At 50.2% G+C, this 27,012-nt stretch overlaps 1 protein-coding gene across 1 annotated transcript; it reads right to left on the reverse strand.

Annotated features, from left to right (window-relative positions):
* Positions 1–587: 587 nt before the first annotated feature.
* Ehd3 (EH domain containing 3) lies at positions 588–27,012 on the reverse strand. Its single transcript, XM_059248360.1, has 6 exons — positions 26,410–27,012; positions 15,682–15,858; positions 11,275–11,372; positions 3,763–4,175; positions 3,110–3,274; positions 588–1,196 (listed from the first exon to the last, which is right to left on the reverse strand). The coding sequence occupies exons 1-6, from the start codon at positions 26,634–26,636 to the stop codon at positions 669–671; spliced, it is 1,608 nt and encodes a 535-aa protein (XP_059104343.1). The 5' UTR covers positions 26,637–27,012; the 3' UTR covers positions 588–668.

Consider the following 27,012-nt stretch of genomic DNA (forward strand, 5'->3'; position numbering starts at 1 on the left):
TGTGCTTTCTACCAAGTTTTTCCTTTTCTCTCCCCATCTGGGATTCTTTGACACAAAAATGGCAGGCAGAGTTCAAGGTTCAAGTGTGGTGAGGAAGACAGAGTGTCTTCGGTTCAGAAGATACAAAGAACATGGACCAGTGTCTCTTCAAGTCTGGGATGCAGTGCCCTAAGGAAGTGTCTCCATTTGATTATCCTCCCCCAGCTTTTCCTCTTTCCCTCACAGCTCCCAGCCCCTGAGTAAATTTCTAATTAGAAAGCTAAAGAGGAAAAATAAAAGCACAGAACAGAAAGCGAATTGTCTATTCCATGAAAAGCCTTTCCCATCTGCTCAGAGCGTAGGTGCAGAGGCACTGGGGGATAGGGAGGGTTGGGCCATCTGTGGGCCAGTCAATTGCCTCATGTCTCTGGGGAATGGGAGATAGAGGGGAGATTTGGAGACACGGGCTTATATATCCCGGGACAGAGAAGGTACAGCTGCCCTTCTTCCAACCCTGGGAACTTGAAGAGGTGTTCAAACGAGGATGAACCTTTCTCGTCTATAGCGTGACTGTCAAGCCACACTCTGTGTGTGTGTGTGTGTGTGTGTGTGTGTGTATGTGTGTGTGTGTGTGGTCATCATGCTCATTCTCTCTTCTCACACTGCCTGTCTGAAGTTACCTGGCTCTGTCACTCAGATATTTTCCTCTTAGACGGAGGAATGAGGTGGGCAGGCAGCTCATTGGGCAGTTCATGGCCCTCCAGCTTGACTTTGATAAGGTGGTTGGCCAGGGCAAACTCCTCATCATCCAGCATGCCATCCTTGTCAATGTCGGCTAGCTTCCAGATCTTGCCCAGCACGCTGTTGGGTAGCTTGGAACGTACCATCTCCTTTTTGGCATTGGCGCCCGTGATCTTGCCGTCCACCGGGGATAGGGTGTAGAAGATCTCATCATACATAGGCTTGTCTCGGGCCACCACCCACTCGGCATCATCAATACCTTCCCCGGCCCCCTCTCCATAGCCATGCCCGAAGGGGCCTTGTAGGGTTCCCTCAAATGCCCCGCCTTTCACCATCTGGACAGGTCGCTGGGTCTCTTCCTGGCGCACCAGCACCATGAGCTGGGCAATGTCGTGTGCCAGCATGTCATCGACCACCTCCAGGAGCTTGCTCTTCAGTGGCTGGAATTTGCTGAAGTCCTGGGCCTGCAGCTGGTCCTGGGAAGAGAAAGAAAAAGGCGGAAGTAGAATACAAGGGAAGCTCTTCCAGATCAAGGAAGGTGCTTCCTGTTAACTATGGAATGCTTTCCCAATTACCTTTCTGGTGAGCAGTGAGGCCAAGGGACGGTGTGAGGGGAGCAACAAGGGCCTGAGGGGCTAAGGATGGGTCTTTTTATGAAGAACCAGAACAAGAGCAAGAGCTGGGGAACCAAGGCAACAAGTGCTGGTTTGTTGATTTACATCTCTTTAAATATTATTACAAAAGGTAACTCATACATTTCTTGCCAAGTTTTGGCTGTCAAATGGTGACTCTTGAAGGTGGTGGCCCTCTGAGATGTGGGTCTCCAGGAAAGCTTATGTTTGAAAAACACACAAGCCTACTGGTTCATTCTTCTCGGTACCCTGGGAGGTAGAGAAGTCACATACCATTCATACGTAGTGAGAAGGTCAAGGTGACGGGGATTGAAAATTAGGGTAACTAAAACCACCACAAAAGCCGAAGGTCACTCCCAGCCTTACAGTTCGCAATCAGGATACTCACTGGAATTGCCTGGCTAGAGGTCTCAAAAGTCTGGACCCCTGCTGAGAATTCTGACCTAGTAGGCACGGGCAGGCATGTTGACCTTACAAAAGCTGTTTACCTTGCCAGGGTTATCCACCCAATTCATAAAAGAAAGATGCTCTCCTTTGAAGACCTTTGCAGTCTTGAAAGGTCCTCAACCTAGAGCATCCCATCTCAACTTGCTTCTAGTCCAGTGGTTCTCAACCTTCCTAACGCTACAACCCTTTAATACTGCTCCTCATGATGTAGTAGTGATCCCCAAACGATGACATTATTTTTGTTGCTACTTCATAACTATAATTTTGCTACTGTTATGAATAGTAATGTAAATATCTGTGTTTTCTGATGGTTTTAGGCAAGCCCAGTGGGAGGGTCGCTCTGTCTCAAAGGGTCATGACCCACATGTTGAGAACCACTGTTCTAGAAGGACACAGTTGCTCATGCTGCCCTAGTCTGGCCACAGCAATCTCATTATGTGGGTGGGGAAGAGGCCAGGGAACAAGGATGGGCACACTGAATCCACTGCAGAAAATGTAAAGGCTACCCACAGCTACAGTTCAAGGGCTGGCAGGCTACTTCTCACCTCTTCTCTAGGGCTGGGCCAGGGAGAAGGGCTGTGGAGAGCAAAACAGGGCTCTATGCTAAGGGCCTTGCAGACAAGATATTTCACTGGGTTCCCAGCACTTGTGTACAAAGCCCTTTGCAGCCCGTTTATAAATAACATGAAGACTCAGTGTGAATCTGGTCTCTGTGGTGTGGTGGCTTCTTGCTTGGCTCCTAGGGACAGTTCCTAGCTTTTCTACTTAAGGCTTATGTGAATGCTTTTCTGGGAAAATTCTAAGACCTCAGCTGGTTCTTGTATAAAAGGCAGATGAAGATTCTCCTTCTGAGAACCACACACACACACACACACACACACACACACACACACACACACACACAGACTCACACACAAATCCTAAGTGGTGGCCCTAGGTTCAAAGGCTTTCAACATATGCCAAAGATGCTGTGTGTCACAAACTGTTCCCATGAAGGAGTTCAGAGGTAAACCTAAGCACTTAAGAGTCTGTATCATTATTCTAGAGATAGTAGAGATGTGTCCTTCACTAGATAAGGTCTTCATTGTCATCAAACACACCCGTGTCTATAGGGACACTGGACTGTTTCTCCCCTGGCTCGGCTAGGGCACTTGCTATGAGTGACAGGTCATCAGGAAGGACATGTCTAACGTCACCTCCTTGCATTCTGACTTTGGGTTTCTCCTAGGAGCTCTGTCAGCCCCCTTCATCCTCTGGCAGCCAGCTAGGGTGACACTGTCTCTCACTGTAGGGTCCCTGACCCTCATTACCTGCATCCTCTTCAGGTTGGGAAAGTCCCCGGGGGAGATCTGGTGCTCTCGCTCAATCCGGCCATAAATCTCAGCCAGGTTGTTCACCAGCTCCTTCTTTTTGGTGTCCTTTCCAAACACCGAGGGCATTTCTTTCTTCAAGGAGCTGATGATGTAGGCGTGGACCTGACAAAGAGGGACAGAGGACAACCTCATTAGGAGCCCGAACTGGCCCCTCTAGTCCCTCCTCCCGCCTCGGCTTCTGAAACCATCTCTCTCTCCATCCCTCACAGTGCTGGGCTAGCACGGTGAGAATATCAGGAAGGAAGGTCATAGAGGTGGAGGTGAGAATACGCCATGGCTGCTGCTGTTGTAGACACTGTCAACCCGCTGAGCACCAAGGCATCTAGTACAGTGATGAAGGTTTTCACACTCAGTTTCTCTTCATCCTCCATCAGTCCATTCAGTTTATAAATACAGAAAAAGACACAGAGAAACTGTAAAACATAGCCATCCTGGGGATCACTGAGGTGGTCATGGAGTCAACCTGGCCATCTAACCCACAGCCAGCCAGCAACCACCACCCACATTCTCCTATCCAAGGGACCTCAGTTCTTGCAACTGACCCCTACCTATGAAACTGTCTGTACTTCATCTGCTGGGGGTAGTCTTACCTTGGCCAGCCGGGCCCTCTTGATGAGATCATTGAGCTTTCGAAGGGCAGCATTACGGGGTAGACTCTGGATGTCTCTGAACAAGTCCTGCTCTTCAGCTTCAAAGAGCTTCCGGTTGTCAGGAATGAGGAGAGGGTGGGACCAGAAGGAGCCAATGTAGACCCGGATCACCTCCGGTGTGTTCACGATCTTCCCCAGGGACCACATGAGGGCCCCGTACACCCGCATCAGCTGCTGGGTCTCAATCTGGTCCGCCTTGTTCAGCACGACTCGCATCTTGTCCTCATGGTTCTTGAGAGCCTTGATGACTTCCGAGAACTCGTCAGAGATGTCCAGCTTGTGGGCGTCAAAGAGCAGGATGATGCGGTCCACCCGCTCGGCAAACCATTCGAGGACAGCAGCAAAATCATACCCTGTGGCAGAGTCATAGTCAGTGGGAGGAGCTTTAGGGCATGGAAGTATAGTGAAGGGTCTGATGTAAGACAACACAGTCTTGGAAATAGTTTCTGAGTTTAGACCCTGGCTCTTCCCATGTGGTTGTTTGACCTTGAGCAAATCTCTCTCTCTCTCTCTCTCTCTCTCTCTCTCTCTCTCTCTCTCTCTCTGTGTGTGTGTGTGTGTGTGTGTGTGTGTGTGTGTGTGTGTGTCACGAATAGTAGTGAAAATCAAACCCAGGGTCTCATGCATGCTACACAAATGCTCTTTCACTGAGCTATATCCCCAGGCCTCCTTAGCATTTTCCATCTCTAGAATGGTCCTTAGGGAGTATCTGGCTAGTAGGATGAGGGCAATGATGCTCAATAAATGCTGGATTCTATCACAATCATGGCTGCTCCCATAAAGGGCGGCCTCTATCCAGTTATCTTCTTATTAAAGTTAGGGACCAGGGCTCCTGCTGGGAAAAGAAGTCTAGGCATTGTTTTTGTGCTGATATCTTGAGGGTCTTACTGCCTTGCAGTAGACCACACTGGCCTTGAACTTCCTTTATAGGCTGGTTTAGCCTCAAACTTGAAAAGCCCCTGCCTCAGCCTCCAAAGTGCTGAGATGCCAGGTGTGCATCATCATGACCACCTTGGACATCTGTTTTGAACTGGAATAAAGACTCAGAAATTCTTCACAGGGTACAATCAGCAAAACAGAAGATACAAGTGACCGATATAGGTTGGGACCACGCCCATTCCTGGTTGGGACAGAGTCCGAGTTCTTGTTACAGACTGAAGTGACTGGTTCTCCTATAGCTCCCAGGCTCACTTCCTTCCTCACTCATGTGCTGTGGCCCTGAATACTCAGATCCTATTCTGTACGGGAGTCCTTCCTGAGGATGTGACTGGGCCGCTGGCAGCCCCACCTGGTTACCTAGCACTGAGTTACTTCAAATCTGCTGGTTCCAGGAACTCTAGAGCTCTGGTTCTATTTAGTGCCAAGCAACTCTGGATCAGGGAGAGGAGAGAAGATGTCATGGTTTGTCTATGCAGTTGGCTCCAAAAGAGGGGATTGGTTGCCAATTGGTGGGCTTTTAGGGAGTGAATGGATCATGGGGGCTCTGAGATTACCAGTGGATTAACACCTCAAGTCTGATCCAGGAGGTTTGGGTAGGCATTTCTTTCATTTTTTTTTTGCACATCTGTGTGTGTGTGTGTGTGTGTGTGTGTGTGTGTGTGTGTGTGTGCGCGCGCGCGCGCGCGTGCACAGGTATATGCACATCTATATTCATGAATGTGGATGCCAGAGGCCAACCTTGGGTAGGTTATTCTTCAGGAACCGTCCTCCATAATTTTCAATACATATTATCTCATTGGCCTGGAACTAATCAAACAGTTTGTTCTGGTGCCCAGAAAGCCCCAGGGACCCACCTCTCTTAGCTTCCCCAGTGCCAGGATTATAAGTATAAGAGGATATGATCACTTCTATGCCTAGCTTTTTATTATGTGGGTAGCAGGTCCTCAAGTTTGCATGACAAGCACTTTACAAACTGAGCTACATCTCCCTAACAACATTGGGTACCCATTTCCCTCATATAATTAGGGAACTCTCCCTGTGGCCCCAACCTGAACAAAGTAGCCTTATCCTTCTCCATCTGCCTGCACTCAGGCTGCACACGGCAGGTACTCCATCAACATCTGTTGCACACAGTTGACATAGAGTCCTTTTCTATGATGTTCTGCCTTTTACATCTGGGAAACAGCGAACAAGCCATCTCTGGACCTTAGTTTTCCACTCTCTAAATCAGGACCCACCAATGCCTTGACCACAGGGTTGTGAAGATCAAATCTAAGAGTGGTGACATTCTTACTTATGACCCTGGCCAAATGCCCCGCCCCTTTATAAAGAACTCCTCTGTGTCCCCACAGGATGGAGCTTGCTCTGCAGGTCTGTGTCTCTGCAGGATCACTGGCCTGGGTGGCTTCCTTGTAGTTTCTGCTCAGTTATTAACTTGATATGCTGGGCAATGGAATCCCCTCGCTTATCCTTGGTCGCTGTTTCCGGGATGGATGATCTCTGCACTCCCTTTCTTGGTTTACAGTTCTCTGTGTCTACATCCAGAGGTGTGAGGATGGGGAATACAGTAAGATGGAGATGAGACACAAGGATGCCTTTGCAGCTAGGGAAAGAGGAAGGTTGGAGGAGGCTGCTGCCTTCGGTACCCTGGGCATGCCTACAGGAAGGCTACTCTACTCTGCTGACAAGCAGATAGTTTCCAGGAACCTTTCCTATGATGTAATAAGCACAGAGGCCTCCTATTAATCCTCCTACATTTGCAAATTCTGCAAGTTCTGGTAAGCTGTTATCGAATGACAAGCAGTGAGAAGCCTCCTCTGGGGTATGTGGTTGGGAAACCGAGAGACTGAAGCAGTGACTGCAAGCTCCTCCAATGCTCACCCTCCCAGCCCATGCTCACTCTCCTATCTCATGCTCACTCTCCTAGCTCATGCTCACCCTCCCAGCCCGTGCTCACCCTCCTACCTCATGCTCACTCTCCTACCTCATGTTCACTCTCCCAGCTCATGTTCACTCTCCCAGCTCATGCTCACTCTCCTAGCATACTCACCCTCCTAGCTCATGCTCACCCTCCTAGCTCATGCTCACTCTCCCAGCTCATGCTCACCCTCCTGGCTCATGCTCACTCTCCCAGTTCATGCTCACCCTCCTGGCTCATGCTCACTCTCCCAGCTCATGCTCACCCTCCTAGCTCATGCTTACCCTCCCAGCTCCTGGCTACTCTAGGGCCCGTGCAACCTCTAGGATGAATGCTTAGTTGCTTTCATAGCCTGAACTTATGTGTAAGCCCAGATATAGAGGCTTAGGAAAGGCACAGACTCCTGGACGCAGTCAGGAGAGGAACCCAGGGCTAGCTTTCCCATTTGTTTTCTGAATGGCCTTCTGTAAGCCTGAATTTCTTTTACTCAGCTGTAAAAAAAAAAAATGTGGCTAGTAACAGGTGGCTGAATGCAGGGCCCATGGTGTAGCCATGAAAAGCAGACTTGATGTTAGGAGGAGGAGCGAACTCAGTCTGGATGGACACTGCCTTAATGCCTGGTATACACAGCATGCCCAAGGTGACTATACCCGATATACCCCTTTATCTCAGGAATGGCTCTGAGACCCTCACTAACTACTCCTGAACACTTTCAATAGCCCATGGTCTCTGAATCATAGATCAGTGGGTGGAGAGAAAGAATACAGAATGGTCCTTCCTGGATTCCTCCTGGAATGTCTGCTGGCACCCAGAGATGCAGTGGGTAGGCTCCAGGCCAGTGTCTGGGAAGCCTGTGAGGACCTGCAGCTCCCACCCCCGGGCTCCGGAGACTGGGAAGAAAGCATTTCTAATTAATGCCAGGCAGGAGGAAATCAATGAGACAAACTCAATAAGCAAGGCCACTCCTTAATAATCCAGCACTCCCCTCGCTCGCTGTCTGACATACAGTGGATTGTTCTTGGCATTTTCTGCTGCAAAACTGACCGCAATGGATCTTTACAGCTGTCCATCACCTGGAGCGAACAGGGTGTACGCATCTTACACAAGAGGGAGTGGAGATATAGCGAGGTTAAGGGCATTCCCAAGTACACAGCCAGACCGGGTGCTGGCAAATGCAGGCTTAGAACCCATACCCACACCCTCTTCTTAGCTCTCAGCCCTGGGTAAGCCTGCAACCCAGAGGCCTGAGGCTTACTTGTGGGAGCCATAGAGGATAACCCCCCAAATCTGTTAAGTTCTAGGGATGTTTAAGAGAGAGAGAAAAAGAGAGAGAGAGAGAGAGAGAGAGAGAGAGAGAGAGAGAGAGAGAGAGAGAGACCTGCGGCACCAGAAATGGGAGCCTTCAGCTGACAATGAAGAGGAATACCCTGGAAACCTCCTGGAAACAGCCTCAAAGAATGGCCCAAGCAGACTCACCACAGGCCTCCAGATGACCGCAAAACTGGCAGTAAGGCCTCCCAGGCAGCAGGGCTCACCCGCTCTGCTGAATACCCACACGTGCATGGGTTGACCAGCTCATCATCTGAGGAACCCTGGGAGCCCCGAAGTGCTCAGGGGTAGGCTAGGGATGGAGGCTACTAGTATTGGCACAGATGCCTGAAGTCTCAAGAGTTAACTCAGAGGTGACAAATTTGCCCTCATTCCTGCCTGGCCTTCCCTAGCAGGTTCTGGTAACGTGCTGAAAGCTGAGAGCGGGGACCCAGGAGATCAGGGCTCGCATTACCATTGTGTACCTGCTCTGAGCCGACTGAGCATTTGGACCAGGGGTCTCCATTGTGTGCAGTCATGGGATGAGAGCATGAAGCCCTGGGGTGGCTTTCCCCAGTGTGGAACTGGTGGGGATACAGTCTGAAACACAATCGGGAAATGTGCCTTCCATGTGAGAAGGTATGAAGCCTTCCGGAGCCCTCTGCTCTCCCCAGTTACTGCTACATCCGTGCTCCTTCCCAGTAATGAACCAGGGCCAGCCACATCCTGCCCTTTCCAGGAACAGCTTTCTGTCTGCCTTTCCTGCCTACCCTAGAGCCTCTCCTTCCAGAACTGACTGCTAGCCGAAGAAAACTTCATTGACTTGTCTGTCTTCTCTACAGACATACACTCCCCCAGGCCTGGACAGAAGGCCACCCTGAAGCAAGGACCACACTTAGTTTTCCATTAGCCTAGGGCAGAATGCTCATCCCTAGGATGCCTAAGGTCCTGGGAACCCTAAGGAGCAGCTGCCTGGGGTTGGGCAGTCTAGAGCAAGATGTCCCTGTGCTGACTTGATTCCAACTCCTTCTGCTAAGCCATAAGTCCTGAGCCAGGCAGAGGTGTGGTGAGGGGGACTGTGGGCTTAACAACCAGGGCCATCTGAGGAGGCCCGGCCCACCTGGGCTTGAGGAGCGTGGCAGGAAAGGGCCAAATCTACTGTGGCCCACCCCAGGAGTGAAGAAAGTCTGGGCAATCCACTTTCGATCTGTGTAGACACTTGTGTGGGGGTGTCAGGAGGTGTGGGAGAGGCCAGATGTGGGTATATGTGTGAAGAATGTGTGAATAAGGGGGAGTGTCTGGAAGGGCTTAAACTGGAACTCTGCCTTTCTGGCTAACCACAAGGAAGGATGGAAGAGCCTGTGCACCCAGGCAATGTTCCTGAGTCAGGTGCCCTTATCACCACCACCTGGATCACTGGGGTATCTGATGTCCTCCCTGACTCTGGTTTTCTCAGGCCGCTGAAGTCAGCACTGTCCCAGGCTGGTGGCAGCCCCACCCCCACCCCCAGCTCCTGTTTGTCTCACTGGCTGCTTTTATCAGCAGCTGCATCAGTCCGGACTCAGGATGGCAGAGAACACCCTAGCAGAGCCCTTGTTGGCCCGGAGACGGGAAGAGCCCGCTGTGTTATCAGTTCTTGGAGGGAGGGGATGGAAATATAATCAAGATCACGAGTGCCCTGTAGGTGCAGAGCTGCTACTGAGGTCTGAAGTCAAAGGCAGGAGAGACTGGAGAGGAACGGGAAGGAATGGAGCAGGTCAGGGACCGAGAAAGACAGGCGTCTCTAAAGACAAGGCTACAGACCCCAATGCAAGGGTGATGAGCCACACAGCTGACCCCGGAGTCATGTAAAGTGGAGCCCTGCCTGGAGAGCCGCTAACGAGGGAAGAAGGGAGCCCAGTGGGATCCAGAACCAGAACTAAGGTCTGTGGACTTTGTAAGAAGTTTCTACGATGCATTTCCCTGAGACATCCGGGACTTTGTCCGTCCACAACTCTGAACTGCTAGTCTGGTGCCGTTGGGCCCCTAAAGGCTGTCCTCTCCAGAACTGCTTGTAGGCCAGGCTGTGCTGGCCTAGCAGGTGCATGCGACGCACTGCCCCTGCAGCCTGCGGTACTGCCTCTCCCATGTTCCCCCAGCAAGCTGTGGACTGCCTCGTGAGCCCGGAAATCCTTTTAGGCCTAGACTCCAACCCAGGGTTCTGTAGGTGCAGACTGACTGCTCCTCATTCCACCAGAGCCTCGAGTTAGGTAGGGGCCAAGGGACCCGGCTTCCTGGACCCCATCACAGGTCACCAGTTACAGAAACTGGGAACACGGTTTTCCAGGTGCCCTTCTGGTTCAACTGCTTCCTTCCTCTCTGCTTTCCAGGTTTTACCTCCTGGGGCAGAGGGAGTTCCTGCTCAGACGCTTTGTGATGTCTCCCTCCCAACACTGCTTGAGAAGGGGAGCTCTAGGAAGGCCTGCCTGGAGCTCACCTAGAGAGAGAGGTTTCCCAAAGGGTTCTCTGGCAGTCTCTCCCATTGCTTGTGCTCACACACAGCTACTGTGTGCTCCCAAGGAGCTGAGCCTTTCTATACTCACATTTCCTAGAGGAGAGTTACTATCCTCACAGAGAAGCAGAACAGTAGCTCAGGAGCATGAGAGAGAAGTCCAGAGCCTTCCCTGGGCCAATGGCCTGCACTATTAAGCCTCAAGGATCCACAGCCATGACCATATGCTTGCTGCTCCATGACTATCCTCTCTGAGGTTTTGGGAGTAAATGGGGGTTCACCTGTACAGGCTACGCCCTTAAGGAAGGGGTTCTTGGGTCCTGCTGTGGTGGCAAGATAGATAGATGGGCACACCTATGCCAGTGAGGAGTCATGGAGGCATGTGTCACCTGAGGTCAACTCAGAGAGCCCTGGCCACTTCCCAGAGGCTTGCCAGTACAAGGCTGACCCTTCCCGGAGGCAGACTTCTGAGTGCTAATTTGGCCCCCATCCAGGCTGCCAGCACCAGGTTCTGGGAGGGTGCATCTCCTCTGATTTTCTCACTAAGGATACAAAGCATAGCACAGAAAAGATAGGGCAGCTGGGTGTTGAGGTACAGACCTGTAATCCCAACACTTAAGAGGCAGAGACAAGAGGCTCAGGAGTTCAAGGCCATCCTGGGCTACATGAGACTGTCTCAAAAATCCTAAACCCAAAGCTGAAGGGGTAATAGGCTACTCAGGGGCTCATAAGAGACATGGCAGGAGAGGCCGGGAGTGGGTGACTAACACCAACACCCACCAGGGATGCTGCTTACCTCGGCTGATCCTCTGTTTCTCACCGGAGAGGATCCCCGGTGTGTCAATGACACTGATGCTCTCCAGCACGGCATTGGGCAGCTGGGCACACACAAACCTGCACAGACGGCGAGAGGAAGGATGTGGTGAGCCGCTGAGGCACTTCGCTGGTCCAGCCTCAAGGGTTCCATCCCCTGGCCCTCCCACGGACTGCAGGGTCCCAGGTCACCTGGTGTGGGCCTGCTAGGTATGCTAGCTAATCCAGGGAGTGAGTTATGGTTCTCTTGCCGTCTGTCATATCTTGTTTTGAAGTGCTTGGTGCTGTGTTCGCTGGCCAGTAGGGATACTCCATAATGCTATCCTACCTCCCATATGTGTCCAAAGCCTTGTCTTAATGCTTGTGGCCCCAAGTCTTTAATGATCTCTGGCCAGCCACTTCCTGCCTGGAAAGGCTTTACTTAGCTTGGTCAGATCCTGATGGCCAATCAGAACTCTACCTCTTCCGCACAGTGCTCCCAGTCACGGGGCAAGAGGAGCCTCGAGATCTGCACATAGTCAGGGTATGGGAACCCTCTTCTGACTTGATCACTATGCATCCCACCCCATCATTGTTCATCCTGCATGTGTTCGTATCTGCAAGCCTCATTTAGCACAAGGTACAGAGCGGAAGACCACAAGCCCACACAAGACCATGCAGAAGGTGACGGCAGTATGCCCAGAAATCTGTTCTGTGAAAAAATTCCCAAGGTGATCCTGAGGCAGTCTGGGCTCATGCTCTGAGCCCCTAGTTTCAAGATCCCCATGGCATTACCAATTTTGATCCCTGCCCCTGGTGGTGGAAAAGATGCTATACACCATAACGACAAGCCACAGTACGGAGGGGTCAGCATCCCAAAGTCAAAGAAGGGTTTGTTAGAACCCAGGCAGAGAGATGACTTCGCTTAGGAGGGCTTCTCAGAGGGAGGTAGCATCGGGGCTAGCCTTGAGAGATGGATCATACCATTCAGGAGTGTGTTATGTGGGCATCTACAGGACTAGCTCAGCCAGGCATTTCTTCAGGATGGCTGTCTAGCCGTACTCGGGAGGAGCGGGGCTGGTCGCTGGCACAGAAAAGGAGTCTACAGCCAGCCCCAGACAGAGGAATGGACACCACTGGCAGGCCCCAGTGGGCTCTATCAGCCACTGTCTTGGTGGTGAGTGTGCAGTAACACCCGTCCTCCGGTTAGACGGTCCTACACTGAGCCCCTTCCTTCTACCTCTCCCTGCTTATATTTTTCTGTCTCTCTTCAGGTTCTTCTTCCTGGAATGCCCTTTGCTCGCCCTTCTGGTATCATGTCACACATCCCTTCATGCCCATGTCAAATGCTGGCTTTCCCACATCGCCTCTTGGGATGACTCTCCCCTGCTGTGAAGTACCATGGCTTATCTTCCCACAGGTGCCCAAGGGCTAGACACAGTCTTACTTCCCGTGCTGAGCTCACCCAAGCTGCTGCCTCCAAGGCCTAGAGTCTCCCGCAATAAAACATGTACCCTACCCCCTGGTACCACGCCTGGGGGATGGGACATCTGTTGTCCTCCCAGTGCCATACTGGTTCCCGTGGCTAGCAACCCTGAAGCGGGACCTCACTGGGGTCTGCTCCTTCAGATGGAACATTTTAATCACCGAAAGCGAAAGCACGCTTTAAAGAGAGATGGTAGGCCCCTTAGAGGCCTCATCTTCGGAGTACTTCCTCCGCGGCCCCCCCCCCCCCGCCCCCACAACACCTTCCACGTCTATGCTTTGTATAAGTCGTTTTCAAAAAAATTTTTAAATTATGTTTTTCTATGGTTTAGAAAAGAAAGCCGTTCAGCAAGACAGACAACGAAACAGTGTCTTCCCCCATCCTTCTCCCACCCCCGTTTCTAAGTGTGAAATCCACACAGTGACAGCTCCCGGCTCTCTCTATGTTTTTTCCCTCTCTCGGGTTTTCTTTATATGTTTGTAGGAAGACAGCGGGGGGGGGGGGGGGGGGGGGGGGGGGCGGGGGTCCGGAGACTCTGTGACTGGCATTTTGTCATCTTCTGGATGAAGACGGCAATACTGAATGAGGTTACGTGGTGTTAGCCAGACTAGTCACACACAGGCTTCCTTGGTTTCAAAAGTCCAATCAGAAAGTCACTGGGCCCTGCTGGGTTTGGCTAATGACATCTTTATGTCATTAACCTCCTCCCTCAGGAATGTGCTGGCTACTACGGTAATTACAGAAATCTGTTATCATAACTGACCATCTGCCATTACATATCGATGCTATTATCACTGTAAGCACAGTTATCCAGAAAGGGGGTTAACCGCTAACCTTGCCCGCCCATCTCTTCTGATGACTGACTCTCATGGACCCCAGGTTCTTCTCCCCTCTCACCTGGAAGCCCGCTCATCTTTGCCTCAGAAGAATAAAGCTCCTTAGCTGACTCACAGTCAGTCACTGCAAACTGAGCTATCCAAAATTGAGTGCATCATGTCTCTCCCCTCAGAAGCCTTAGTTCACTGACTCATCCTTTTACATCAAATTTCCCTAACACATATGTATTCTGTATTTTAGTATCCCATGTGCCTCTCTTCCCCCTTACCTAGATCAGGCCTTCCACACTCAGCTCCAGGTAGTAGAAACTCCCGGTCTCAAGGACCCCACCCCAATGCACCTCAATGCCCACCACCTCAATCCATTTATGCTCCTTCAACTTTCTTTTCTAAGAAGTCACACCTACCTCCTGAGGGTCCTCCCTACTAAACCGACGCCCCACAAGTGATAGCTTGTCCCCCTGGCCCTGCTTTGGAAACATGTTCTGCCACTTGGCATTCCACACTGTTCTACACCAGGTCACCTGTCCCTTCTTGTCTCAGACTATTATGAGTTACATGTCACTACAGGAAAGTTTACAGGATAAGAGATATTGGGAATGTTTCTGGGCAATAAGCCTCAGTTTCCAGAGATGGAAATGGTATCAGTGGGTACCCATTTCTCTCTTTGAATAATTAGGAAATCAGTTTAAAGATTAATTCGAAAAATTTTTAAATATGTTTATATGTGTGTCTATGTTGGGAATGTGCACATGATTTGCAGTGTACATGGAGGTCAGAAGGCCGTCCTAGATCCCCTCCAATGAGCGGTCAGAGGTCGGTGCTGTGAACAGAACTTGAGGCCTCTGTTCTTAACCTCTGAGCCATTTGATTCCAGCCCAGGAATCAAATTTAAAAAAAAAAAGAAAAACAACAATCCACACGGTAACGACCCATCCTACCATAACCTACCATTTCTATTAGTTACTAAGTACCAGACACCCTGCCTTCTGTTCAGTCTCTCACTCGCCTCTGCTTTAACTCGTCAAAGATTACCACCATCCTCTACTACACGTGGGTAAAGTGAGACACAAAGAAGTGTGATGACTTGTCCAAGATCCACAGCTCAAGGTGGGATCAGATTCCGGGCCCATGTGTAGCCAGAGTTCTTTCCTTTTATTAGAAATATCTCCAATAAGAAAGAGCAGCCTTGAAACTGAGCGCCGTGTACATGTAAACTGGATTAACCACATACAAGTACAACCAGGAACCTGTCCACATTCCAGTTAAGTGCAGTCATAACATGAAGGTCCAGATTAGCTTGTCATACATGCTCTAGAGCAGTGGTTCTCAATCTGTGGGTCACGACCCTTTGGGTTGAATGACCCTTTCACCAGAGTCGTTGGAAAGACACAGATATTTTACATTATGATTCATAACAGTAGCAAAATTACAGATTATGAAGTAGCAATGAAAATAGTTTTGTGATTGGGGGTCACCACAACATGGGGAACACTGTTAAAGGGTCACAGTGTTAGGAATGTTGAGAACCACTGCTCTAGAGGTTTCTCAACCCAAAGCTTCATGATGACCTTGGTATTTTCAGACCTGAACTCGTCCTAGGGGGAGGGAGGTGACCTGCCCAAGGTCACACAGGGAGCTTAAGAGAACCACTGGTCAAACTCAGGGCCTCTCCTTTAAATCCAGCCTTCTTTCCAGGTCAGAACGTTCAGGAACAAGAAAGAACCATTTATTGCTCCCTTCTGCTTGGACAAATAATCCCAGGCATAGTGTACGCAAATGCTGGGACGCACGTAACTTCCCTTGAATGCTTTTGTTGGAGTAGGGCAGGGGAGGGCCACGTGATCCAGGACACTGTCAGATCTTCCCCTGCTCCGTCATCAGGTGGTCTCAGCCCAGCACTTACAGCCGTCAAGTCCCACAGCCCATGATGAGTGCCTAAGTTACACTCAGGAGACAATCAAGCTGCTAGAAAAGACAGAGTCTCCCAGGACCATACCCCTCTCCTTTCACCCCCGTGCTCCACAAAGCAGCAGAGAGACCACCCAGTTGTGCAAGTCCTCTCCCTCTACCTAGCACCCCGACTCACCTGTTCAAGAAGGCATTGCCGAAGGCATTGAGCTTTCTGAAGGGTTTCTTCGGATCCACCACCAGGGCGTTCCCAGGGATGATCCCCTCTACGTCCCCTTGCATCACTGCTATGAAAGAATCAGTGGTCGGCTCGGGCCCGATCCTCATGCCTGGGAAATCCTGTTCCAGCAGGTACCTGCAGGAAAGAGTGCAGTTGCATGTTGGCATGGCGCTCGTAGATGGCCCGTCTGTCTACCACACAGCTGGCTATACACAGGTCACAGGATAGGGACAGACCCAGAGCAAGCACTGTGCAGAGGAGGTTGGGATTCTAGCTCAGCTCCACCTGCTCTGTTTTCTTGGTCCTTCCCGCCTCTCTGACTCAGGAGGGGGTGAAGGGAAAGCAAGGTTTGGGCTCGGAAGCGACCCGGGGACTGAAGCTGATTGCCAACTAGAATGTCAGAGAGTTCACAAATCAAGGTAGCTGACTAACATTCATGGGCCCAGGCAGAGAATCAGACAATCCCAAGGCTCTGCTGGCTTCTTGGAGACCATTGGTTATGCATGACTAGTTATTTAATGCAGAACGTTTATATGTGATATAATGGAAAAGCAGACTGAAGGGTAAACGATGAAGAAGGAATTCCTACCCACCCTAGGATTTTGGTCCAACTCTCTATTCTTTGTGTTCTGTAGAAATATTCCATTTGTACACATACTACAGCCTTTGTGATTAGGCATACTCACATATAGATGAGTGGAGGTTTTTCTTATTTTTATTTATTTATTGTGTTACAGCTTTATTTATTTATTTATTTATTTATTTATTTATTTATTTATTTATTTATGTGTTGCCATGTGTCACTGTGCCTGTGTGACAATCAGAGGATACTTGAATGAGTTGGTTCTCCCCTTCCGCCACGAGTCCTGGGATGGAACTCAAGCCATCAGGCTTGGTGGCAGGAGTCCTTACCCTCCGAGCCGTGTCGCCGGCCAACTGAAGTTCTTAAGCAGTTTATCCCTTCCCTTCTTGTCGCTACTCAACTGACATAAGCATGAGACTATAGTCAAGACCCATTCACTCCCTTGTGTCCTTTGGCGTCGGGCAGTTTCATTGTCAATATTTCAGTTCATGGAAGGGCTCTTGGTTGGAAATTCTAACTGTGCTTTCTTTTAACATGTTTGGCTTTTATCTGAAGTAGAGTCAAAACTTGCCTTTTACCTGCTAATGTTTTTCTGCTTCACCCGACACCTGCACACACACATACCCTGCCCCCAACTTACACAGACTTAGTAACCACAGAGGATGTCGTGCAGCCCCGTGGGTGGGAATTTACATGCTCTGCAACTCTGCCGATAATAGTTATGCTCGGGTTTCGGTTTATGCTTAACCCATCTGGGAGACAGCAGCCTAGATTTACTTCAACCCTTGTTAATAACTATGTAGAATCCCCTGATATGGATTATTACAAACGCTTCTTAGTGAGATTCTCCTTGCTGTCTGGGAGCAGTTTCTATCGTCTAGAAGGGAGAGAAACAGCAGTTCTGAAATCGACACATCTCAGTGTGGATTTCAGAATCAGGAGAGCAGAGGAACAGTGGCTGCCTATTTTTATGGGGTGGTTTTTAACATGTTCACTTTCTACTTCCTGCACCTGATTCTGCTCATGTGGGGCCCCGAGCAGGCCCCTTCCCTGCTCTGAGCACCATGGTCTGTTCTACTAAGACACTGGCCAATGTGATCTCCAGAGCGTCTTCTGTCTCCTGGGCCACTGTGCCGGGAAAGGACTTCTGGAATTCTGTCCATGCCATGGCGTGACAGGTACCTCTCTGTTCTTCTTTAGGTGTGGGCAGGGAGAGCCCAAGGCTACCTGCTTCTCCCACGCTGCTGCTCCTTGTAGAGGTTAAGAGCAAAGGCACATGCTCACCCAGGGAGTGGTCACTAAGGACAACAGACACCAGAGCCCTTTAGGCTCCCAGGACAAGTTTGGACACAGCCGGTGGGAGGCTGGACTGAATACCAGTGCATGGATCTGCCCTGGGGTAGGACTGGCCAGGCAGAGGACAGTCCCCGAGCATCTTTTGAGAGTGCTAAGGGACACTGCCTTTGTAGGACACACACCTACAAAGTGAGGGCTCAGGAACAAGTAGCAACAAAATTAATTTTATGGTTGGGGGTTGGGGGGGGGGGTCGTCACAACATGAGGAACCGTATGAAAGGGTCAAAGCATTAGGAAGGTTGAGAACCACTGCTCTAGAAGATTCCCAGCTGATTCAGACACACAGCCCGGGCATGCTGGCATGCTCCATATTAAGCCTGTCATTTTCCTGGTAACAACCACTGATGGGTAATAGCAATTCTAAGTGTCACATTTTATTCCGAAACTCTGATAACGTTGTCTCTTTGGTCCCTGTGGTGCCCCTTGAGGTAGGCACTGATGAACCTGAGAAGAGTTCCATAGCTTTCTCAGAGTACTGGGGCTGCAACCCAACCTCCTACCAGTGAGACATTGGTCACTCCTTGGAGAAATAAGTCACTTCCCAGAAAGCTGAGCAAGGCCCAGGGAAAGGCAGAGCGGCTCTGGAGCCAGAGGCCCAGGTTCCCTGGCCCAAGCCTGAACTCCTTGACATTCTTTGCCTCACCAGAGTGGGCAGGATCCAGGGAGGCCTGCTGGGTTTCCTCTGGGTTCCCAGCAGGCTATTTGTGCCCTCAGGAAGCAGCCTTTGGAGCTGTGCTCTACTCCAGGCTTCTCGGGCCTTTGAGGTTGGGTTGCTATGGACTCTGTCCCCAAGGAGCCCCATGGAGCAGCTGCAGGCGCCTCGCCCCAGGGGAAGCTGCTGACCTGCTCAGAGCCTGGAGTGCTGTTGCCCAAGAGGCTTAACCCCACAACAGCAGTGTGGGGAAGCTTTGGAAGTCTTGGTTACCCTGGAAAGTCCCTCATACCTTGACCAGCCCAGCCCAACAACTGGGACAATAAAGGAAGGATTTCTTCCAGTCAGAGGGTCATTTGGAGAACTTGCCCTGGAGCTGTGATGAGAATCAACACAAAAGTCCCACATAGGGCTGTGCTTTCTTGCTTTCTTGGTGACCCTTTCCCCTTGGGGACTTCCTGGGTGAGCTCTCTAACTATGAGGGGTATGCCTTTTAGAAGGTACCTGATTTAAACACTGTGGCCTCAGCATCTCCCACTACCACACAGGGTATCATAGTTTAGACTCACTGCTTGCCTGCAATGTGCTAGACATTGTCCTAGATGTTCCACGGTTTACCTCATTTCATATTCTTACCTACTGGGTTGTGAGTGTTACGATCCTCCTTGTTAAATGTACCTAGGAAGAGGCTGGGCAGTGGTGGCACACGCCTTTAATTCCAGCACTCAGGAGGCAGAGCCAGGTGGATCTCTCTGAGTTCCAGGCCAGCCTGGTCTGCAGAGTGAGATCCAGGACAGGCACCAAAACTACACAGAGAAACCCTATCTCGAAACTCCCCCCCCAAAAAAAATGTACCTAGGAAGTAAATCTACCTTGTAGGCTCAGAGGGTTCAGTGGTTTACATGTGTTACACATTTAACTGGTACCCGATACTGAGCATCTTTTCCCATTTTAAAGGGGTAGAGACAAAAGTTAATTTGCCCAATGTATACATCAGTTACAGATAGCCTAGGATTTGAACCTGGTATTTGGATTTAAGAACCCATGCCTTTAATCACTATACCCACATGGCTTAAGTCTCCTCCAGGAAATGCAGCCACCTCTGGGGACAGGCCAAAAATGCCCCATGCAGAACTAGAAACAAAAAGTGAGATAAGCTACCAAAGTACATGATTTGGCAAGAAGCTGGCTAGAGCCTGGGCCTGAGGAAAGGGGAGGCTTTGGGACCCACAAACCCAGGAACACATGTGTCTCCAGAAACTCAGGCCCTGGGTACACACTCAGTCTCCGTGACTGCAGGTGGCATACAAAAGCTGTTGCTATTGGGTGACAGGAGCAGGCCTTGGCCCTGTGGTTTTCAAAAGGACAATGAGCAACAGTAAGGCCAGATTCCCTGTGGGAATCCATGTGCTGATCTGGGACAGTTGATGTTGGCAGCTAAGTCTTATTCAGACCCGTGGAGAAGATAGGTGTAGTGGGTGTGGATGAGAACTCTGGGGAGAGCTGACCTAGGGGGATGGTAAGAACCACTCTGAGGCAGCCTCAAAAATGCCCAGAATGAACAAGGCCACAGCAGCAATGAGCTCTGTTCTTTAAAAGGCGTCTCAGATTCCAGCTCTGGGAGACGTGCTGTACTTACTCAGCAGATGAACGAAGGGTGATACTGCCCAGCCTAACAGGTCAGCTTCCTGGCCACTGCCTGAGGTGGCTGGGCAAAGGGCCTTGGGCTGGGTCTGTTGGCCTCTTATGCTCACGTGACCCAAAACTTGCTGACCACATACGGGCCGGGGGAAACCCAGGGTCGAAGGCGGCCACCAGCAGGCCCAGAGGCTACAGTCGAGCCAAGCAGGGAACTGGATGGGATACATTCTCAGAGACATTTGGGTTTGTCTTGTGGCCCTGGGTACCCCTCAAACAAAGCCACCACTGTATCCAGAAAGGAAATTCTACTGAGGAATCTCACGCACTGTTTCTTTGTGGGGAGTGGGACAGATCGCCTCTGTTGCTGGGTGAAAACATTCCCACAGCTGTGTAAAAAGAAAAGTTAATTCAAGCCTGGGTGGGGCAAGCAGAGACAGAGACACATGAAATAAGGGGGAGAGAGATTTCTCCATGTGGCCAATACTGTTTGCTTCAATCATCCCACGTCATCAGCCTTAGCAGCGCCATAGCATGAGAACATTAGTTCAGTTTTGCAGAGGGGTCAGCTAAGAACTACTATGTCTAAGCTCAGGGCCAAGTCTGAGGTCCCAAACACTGAAAGGATTTTGATGTCTCCTCCCCTTTTGCCACCCAATGCAAAATAAATAAAAGCTAAACCATAAAGTATGTGTGGGGAAAATCAACACAAATCTGATTTTTCCCCATGAGGGTGATTTTTCTTCATATGCTTCTTAAGTAGAAATTACTTCATAACATTTTCCTCATTTTTTTTTTTATGCCCTGCTTCGTTGGCAATCTCAGTATGTGGTCTCCTTTCCTGATGACCTAAGTATCCAGGGTTCAGGATGGAGCCAAGAAATCTCAACTAGGTCTGACTTTCAGGCACCATCTCCCCAGGGGGAGGCCCAGGCTTTGAGCTGCTACTGAGACTAAGCCCTGGGAGAAATAACCACAAAGGCTGGGGCGGGGTGGGGCGGGGGTGGGGGTGGGGGTGAGGGGGCAGAGGGGGGCTGCAAATACTGCTGCTGGAGGCTCTGGGTTGGGTGCCCCAAGTCATCTGGAGAATCTGTTGTTCTCTTGAGTGGCTTAGGGCACCCACACAACTCTACCACCGCCAACAGGACACTGGACAAGATGCACAAAGGGACAGCAGGGACAGCAAGATGGTTCAGTGGGCAAAGTTGCCACTTGCCAAGCCCGACGGCCCGAGTGTGATCTCTGGCATAGTGGAAGGAGAGGCCTGACTCCGGCAAGTTGTCCTCTGACCTCCACATAGAGTACACACGCACACACACACACACACACACACACACACACACACACACACATACACACACACACATACATACACACACATACACACACACACACACACACACATACACACATACACATACACACACACACATACACACATATGCACGCATGTACCCACACACTAAGTAAACAAATAGGTAAACAATTAAAAAACTTTCAAAGAATGGCCTCCGTCTCCCTGGCTTCTAAAAAAGACAGACATCTGGTTTCTAACTATGACAGCTAAAAAGTGAAACTGTCTGAGGTCATACTCGAGTTTGGGGATAGCATAGGCTACAGCAGGCTTTTCCCACAACGGCACAAACAATAATTAGAGAGAATGAACCCTTCCATGTGGCCTGCCTGCAGGTACTTGGCACATCCCCACCTCATCTCTAAACCCAGTTCAGATGTGTCCTCCGTAAAGCATGAACAGATTCATCCCTACCTCACCCACAAACCACACACCCTCTTCCCTCTCTTGGGCAACAGGAGACCTCAGGGCTCCTCCTCCACACATGTGCTGTATTATGGGTTTTTGTGTTATGCATCTGTATCTTGGGGTCACCCAACCATGGAGCCTTTCACTTTAAAATAAGGCCAGGATAATTCTTGTCCCATCAGCCTGATTGAATTTTAGGGAGACAGTAACGTCCACACATATAGGCACAAAGTGGATGGAAGACTCTCTATGGCTAGGTTAAGAAAAGCTTGCTCCATGCCCCAGGCTAACTGGCCATGTGTGCACAGGACCCTCAACTATGGGAAGAAGTACTTGCAGTAGAAGGACAGTTTAGAACTCAGATCATCCGGTCTTAGCATTCCTTTCCTGGCTCCACCCTGTGACAAGTCTGCCCATCCAGGACACTACTGACTATGGCATTCTGCCCTTCTGTAGTATGGAGAGGCAGGATGCCCTTACCTTCATCAAGCTGTGGGGGTGCTAGATGGAGGCTGTCCCCTACCTCCTGAGGGTCAACCTCAGCTAGAAAGAGGGATGATACTATCCTCCTCACGGTACCTGGAACTAAACGGTGCTGAATTGGTTATGAACTCTCCTCTTCCCATGAGATGGTTACTAAGAGGGTCAGAGAGGAATGGTGGTGTGATCCACCTTATCCTTTATCAGTCTCCTGGCTAGGAAGTAGGGAAACCCAGGTTCTGCTAACCTAGCTTGGGTTAGGACCTTTGTTCCATAGCCACTAGGGATGGGATGCAAACCTTTCTCCAGTGATGTCTCTGGTACCCTCCAGATGCCCGGCTTCAAGGTGATTCCTCAACTGGACCTGAGACAGGCAGATATAACCACTCTAGTCTGAAGCTTTTTGTTCCCTTCAGTAACCAATGAACCTTGGGGAGAAGCAACTGAATATTCACCCAGCCCCATTTGAGCCCAACAGACCAGGGCCCTTGACAATAAAATGGCATCCTTTGACTCAGGATGGCAGGACCCTGAAGTGATGTAGGTACCTCTGCAGGTAGAATTGAGTCTACAGATGAGTGGGTCTCCCTGGGATGGTGGCCTCTTTACCTTCGGTTTCCAAGGAAACCATATTTCCTGGGGTGATCAGGTACTTAAGGCCAGAGTAAGGGTTGGGCCTGCATCCCCATCTATCGTGGAACTGATAGGAGATGGAGCACCCATGGGAAAATGCTCCATCCGCCACCTTTGGTGGAAGCTGCAAAGTTCTTGAAGAAGTGTGTGCAGTTCAAAGGGCCAGCGAAGCTGGACTCGCTTTGGAACACCCACCACCCTACTACAGATGAGGCTCAAGATCAACCCAGACATTCCAACGGGGGGTTCTGAACCTCTAGATCTCTCCATGTCAGCCTAGGCAAGGTCCAAGAAGGCCACAGTAGCAGCTGGTACCTGGAACACCCTTGTCCACCTCTACCACCAGCAGACAGAGGAGGCAAAGAAAGTAGACAGCAAGAGAGGGTGACCAGGGGTTCTAAGAGGACCGAAGAAGGAGGGGCCGAGAGCTGCAGGCCAGCAAGAGAGACAGCAGAGGCGGAAGCAGGCTGCCGGGGGACACAGAGCTACTGTGCTCCAAAGAGACAGGCTGGTGGAGGCAGCAGCCCACAAACCAATTTATTGTTTATTTTATTACTCTGGGTTGCCGGGCCTTAGGCCAGGGAAGTTATTTCAGGCAGAGATCACAGCACGTTAATTAGTTATTAGAAGAATGTCCTTTCTGTGTGTTCTTCTCGAGACAAGAAATAGAACTTGGTGATGTGGGTGAAACTGAACTGAAAGTGGGTGGACACTCAGGGGGGCAAAAAGCCAACGGTGAGGGGAACCAAGGGGGCAAATCCTTGTTTCTGGAGGGGTATGGTTCCTCTCAGGGTCAGGCCTCAGCCAGAGATGGGAAGGCTCCTAAGAGGCAGACAAGGGCAGACTTACTCGGGGGAAAGGGTTAGTTGTGCCTACTGCCATCTTGTAGAGCAACTCAATACAGAAAGTTTTTTTCTTTAATTCAATATTTATGAAAAATGCTGCATAACCTTTGGCCTAGTAATTCTGCTTCTGGGAATCTCTGGGAAAAACAAAAAGGCCGATCTGTGAGGGAGAAGCTATTCAGGGTAATCTTGCAGTAGCAAACAAAGTAGGAACAACCAAAAATACGCAGAAGTAGTATAGCTAATTAAGAAATAAACTGCATCTATACAAAGTGAAATATTATATAGCAGATAAAAATGATGATTATGTGGGGTGCATTCACACTATAACTATAACTAAAAAAAAAAAAAAAAAACTCTAGCATACAAAATTACATTCATAGCCTGATTTCAGCAGAGTATAAAACAGCTGTAAGTACAGGGAAGGTAAATATATTATTTTTAATGTTTTCTCCTGGGTTTTAGGTTATGGACAGTTTTGTTTCATTTTCAAATTTATTCTCTTCTTCACTTTCTAATAATAAAAGAAACTGTTAGATTTCACGAGAAGGAAGAAAAATACACAGTTTGGTTTGGGAGAACCCTTGGGTTACAGCCCCCTTAGCCTGTTAGATAACTTTCCCCCCTCCTGCCCTGCCAGATGACTCTCTCTCGAGGGGAAACAGCTTTGGAAGCATGAGCTAAATTCAGTTACTGGTGTGAGCGGGAAGACAGGCCCCTTGGGCTTGGAGGATAAGAGAGCGGCGGGAGCTGCCCCCCCCCTTAGCCTTCTGTCCCCCTCAGATAAGGGATAATGTGGGGTGCCTCACCCAGCCACTTGCTCAGACCTAGAAACAGCCAGGGATGACTCAGGCAAAATCAGGAGGGGCATCTCATACACACTTCAACCTTTCTCTGCTCAGGACCCTGTTCTTAAAACACTTGCCTTTCTTCTTTCCTCCCATTTTGCAAGATGGCTGTTGGGAAATTTCTGGAGCTGAGGTCCTGAAGAGAGGCTCAGGCACAGACGCTACCTTGCAAGTGCCCTTGCTGTGGGAAGGAGATGTTCCAATAGCTTAATGTCCTTTGGGTCATGACCAAGGACGATCAGAGGGCCAGGGCAGGCTGTGCAAGTCCAGGAACAGTTTGCAGGTGGCCCACACTTCCCATGAGGCAAAACCCAACAGAGTGGAGAGCAGTGACCACAGAGGATCCGCATGTACCTACTACCCAGGTATCTCTGAAACACATTTGGTACCAATCGGGGTTTAATAAAAATGAAGGACTGATCTTGAATCCAAGATTCTCCCTCTGTGTTTCCAGTTAAATCCACTCAACACTACAGGCAAATTTAGAGTATACATGTATTTTTCTAAAGATAGCTCGCTACAGCTTTCATGAGTTTTTTTTTTTTTTAAGGAAAGTGATTTAGATTTAGATTTTTAAAAATAAAGTGAAAAGAAATGGGTTCATCTCTCATATTTAAAATGGAATCGACAAACCATCATCCCCCGCCAGACCGCGTCTTTAGAAATCATCTGACCTTGTCAAACTGCAGGTCAAGTGGACAGCCCAAGACTGTCCACTCCACAAAGACAAACTTGACCTGGTGCTCTGTTCAGACATGACAGGTTAGCAGGATGCACACACTGCTCCCAGAAGTTCAGCACTGAAGAAAATTAGTCACTGGGCTGTCAACTCTCCTGGTCTCCTCACCAAACAAAGCACATGGCGTCACAAATGCCAACCCAGAAATAAAAGAAGGGCCGCTGCTTCTGCAGGCAAGCAGCCTCGACTCTGGAGGGTATCAGACCCTACTTCCACACTGTATAAGTGTGACTCTCAGCACACAGGTCCACAAGCACTCCTCCACCTCTGAAAAAGCAGCCTGGCCTGGCAGACTGTGCACACTGAGGACACAGAGAGGCCTGTTCCTCCGAGATAGGGACATTCCTGACTCTGGGGGAAAATACACAGACCTCTGTCTCTGAATGCCTGCAGACTTCTTGAGGATGCCTCCAGCCCCTACATTCTGTCATTCAAAGGAAAGGAAGACACATTCTTCAGGTTATCGGCATTTAGCTAACATTTCCTCACACGCACAGAGGGCTGCATCCCAGGTCTGCATCCACACACCCTGCGGCTCTGAACCATCCCTTACCCTCCCCATCACCTCTGCTACCTCACCTGCAAAGTCAAGGGGCATGTCAATATCTCCTCTACTTTGGCGAGTCTTTAATATTATTGAACTATTAAGATCAAAGAAGGAAACATTGTATATAAAAAGTGTTCTGTTTCTGCACTTGCTTCATATCCTTTGAGTCTCTAAGAGATAGGCCTAGAAGCTCTGTCATACAGGAGGGAAAATGATAAAAGAACAAGTGGCCCCAAGGTCCACAGCCCACCCCCACTGCCAGGCCTGTGACCATGAGTACAGCTCAGCTGCAAAGGTAAGGATGCCACACAAGACGAGAGGTCCTAGCCAAAGAAAGGGTCATGACACCCCCAGGTGCATGAGGCGCCTGGCTCCTTCTGTGCCTCAGTTTCACAATGCACAAATCAGACAACAGAGGTGATTCTTAACTTGAACGCTTCAAACTGACCAAGGGCTAAGAACAGCGGAGAGACATCACGTAGGACTCAATGGGAGACTTGGTAGCAGGGTCAACTTTTGGGGCCTCCCACAGGGATTTCTTCAGAGCCCTTAATCAAGACTTTTCATGTCACCCTGAAGGCTCAGCACCCCGCCGTGGCTCACCTGATGAAAGTGGTCTTCCCAGTAGAGTACTGGCCCACCAACAGGACCATGGGTTTGTTGTCGAAATCAGCATCCTCCAGGGCGGGTGAGTGGAACTCATGGAAGCGGTAATATTCTTCCAGGGGCAGCAGCTTGCTCTTGTAGAGTTTCTTGAGCCCCTCACTCACCGTCTGGAAGACCTCGGGGTCCTTCCTGCGGCGATCATCGTTACCCAACCAGCTGAACATCGTGGCAGCTGGGGGAAGGCTCCAGGGAGAGGCACCAGCCTGGGTCGAGCCGCGGCCACCTCACCGGAGCACCAGGCTCAGATGCACCATGGCCGGAGCTGCCCCAGCTGCTGGACCCAGCCCAGCCCCTGCTTCATCCGCAGCTGAGCTGGGGAGGAGGATGCTGCCGGCTGAGCCAAGGGAGCTGCAACCTTGGAAATTAAAAGCAAACCTGCCAGGGAACCGGTGCAGGGGATCCTGGGTCTCCCCAGATGCGTGGCTAGAGGATGCTCGGGCTCCCCTGCAGTGGTGCCCAGGCAGCTGGGAGTAAGCGGCGCACACGGCTCCGCATCCGCAGCATCCCGCCGCCCCCGGCGCGCGTTTAAATGCCAGTCGT

Source organism: Peromyscus eremicus, chromosome 22 (assembly GCF_949786415.1).
Source record: "Peromyscus eremicus chromosome 22, PerEre_H2_v1, whole genome shotgun sequence".
Taxonomy (NCBI): domain Eukaryota; kingdom Metazoa; phylum Chordata; class Mammalia; order Rodentia; family Cricetidae; genus Peromyscus; species Peromyscus eremicus.

Bases quoted from the DNA above. Each gene is read 5' to 3' on its own strand.
- Ehd3 (XM_059248360.1), bottom strand. From the start codon at position 26,636: ATGTTCAGCTGGTTGGGTAACGATGATCGCCGCAGGAAGGACCCCGAG. The intron at 3,275-3,762 runs GTAAGACTACCC...CCTCTTTGTCAG, and splicing joins AGAGGGCCCGGCTGGCCAAG to GTCCACGCCTACATCATCAG. The intron at 1,197-3,109 runs GTAATGAGGGTC...TTCTCTTCCCAG, and splicing joins CCAACCTGAAGAGGATGCAG to GACCAGCTGCAGGCCCAGGA.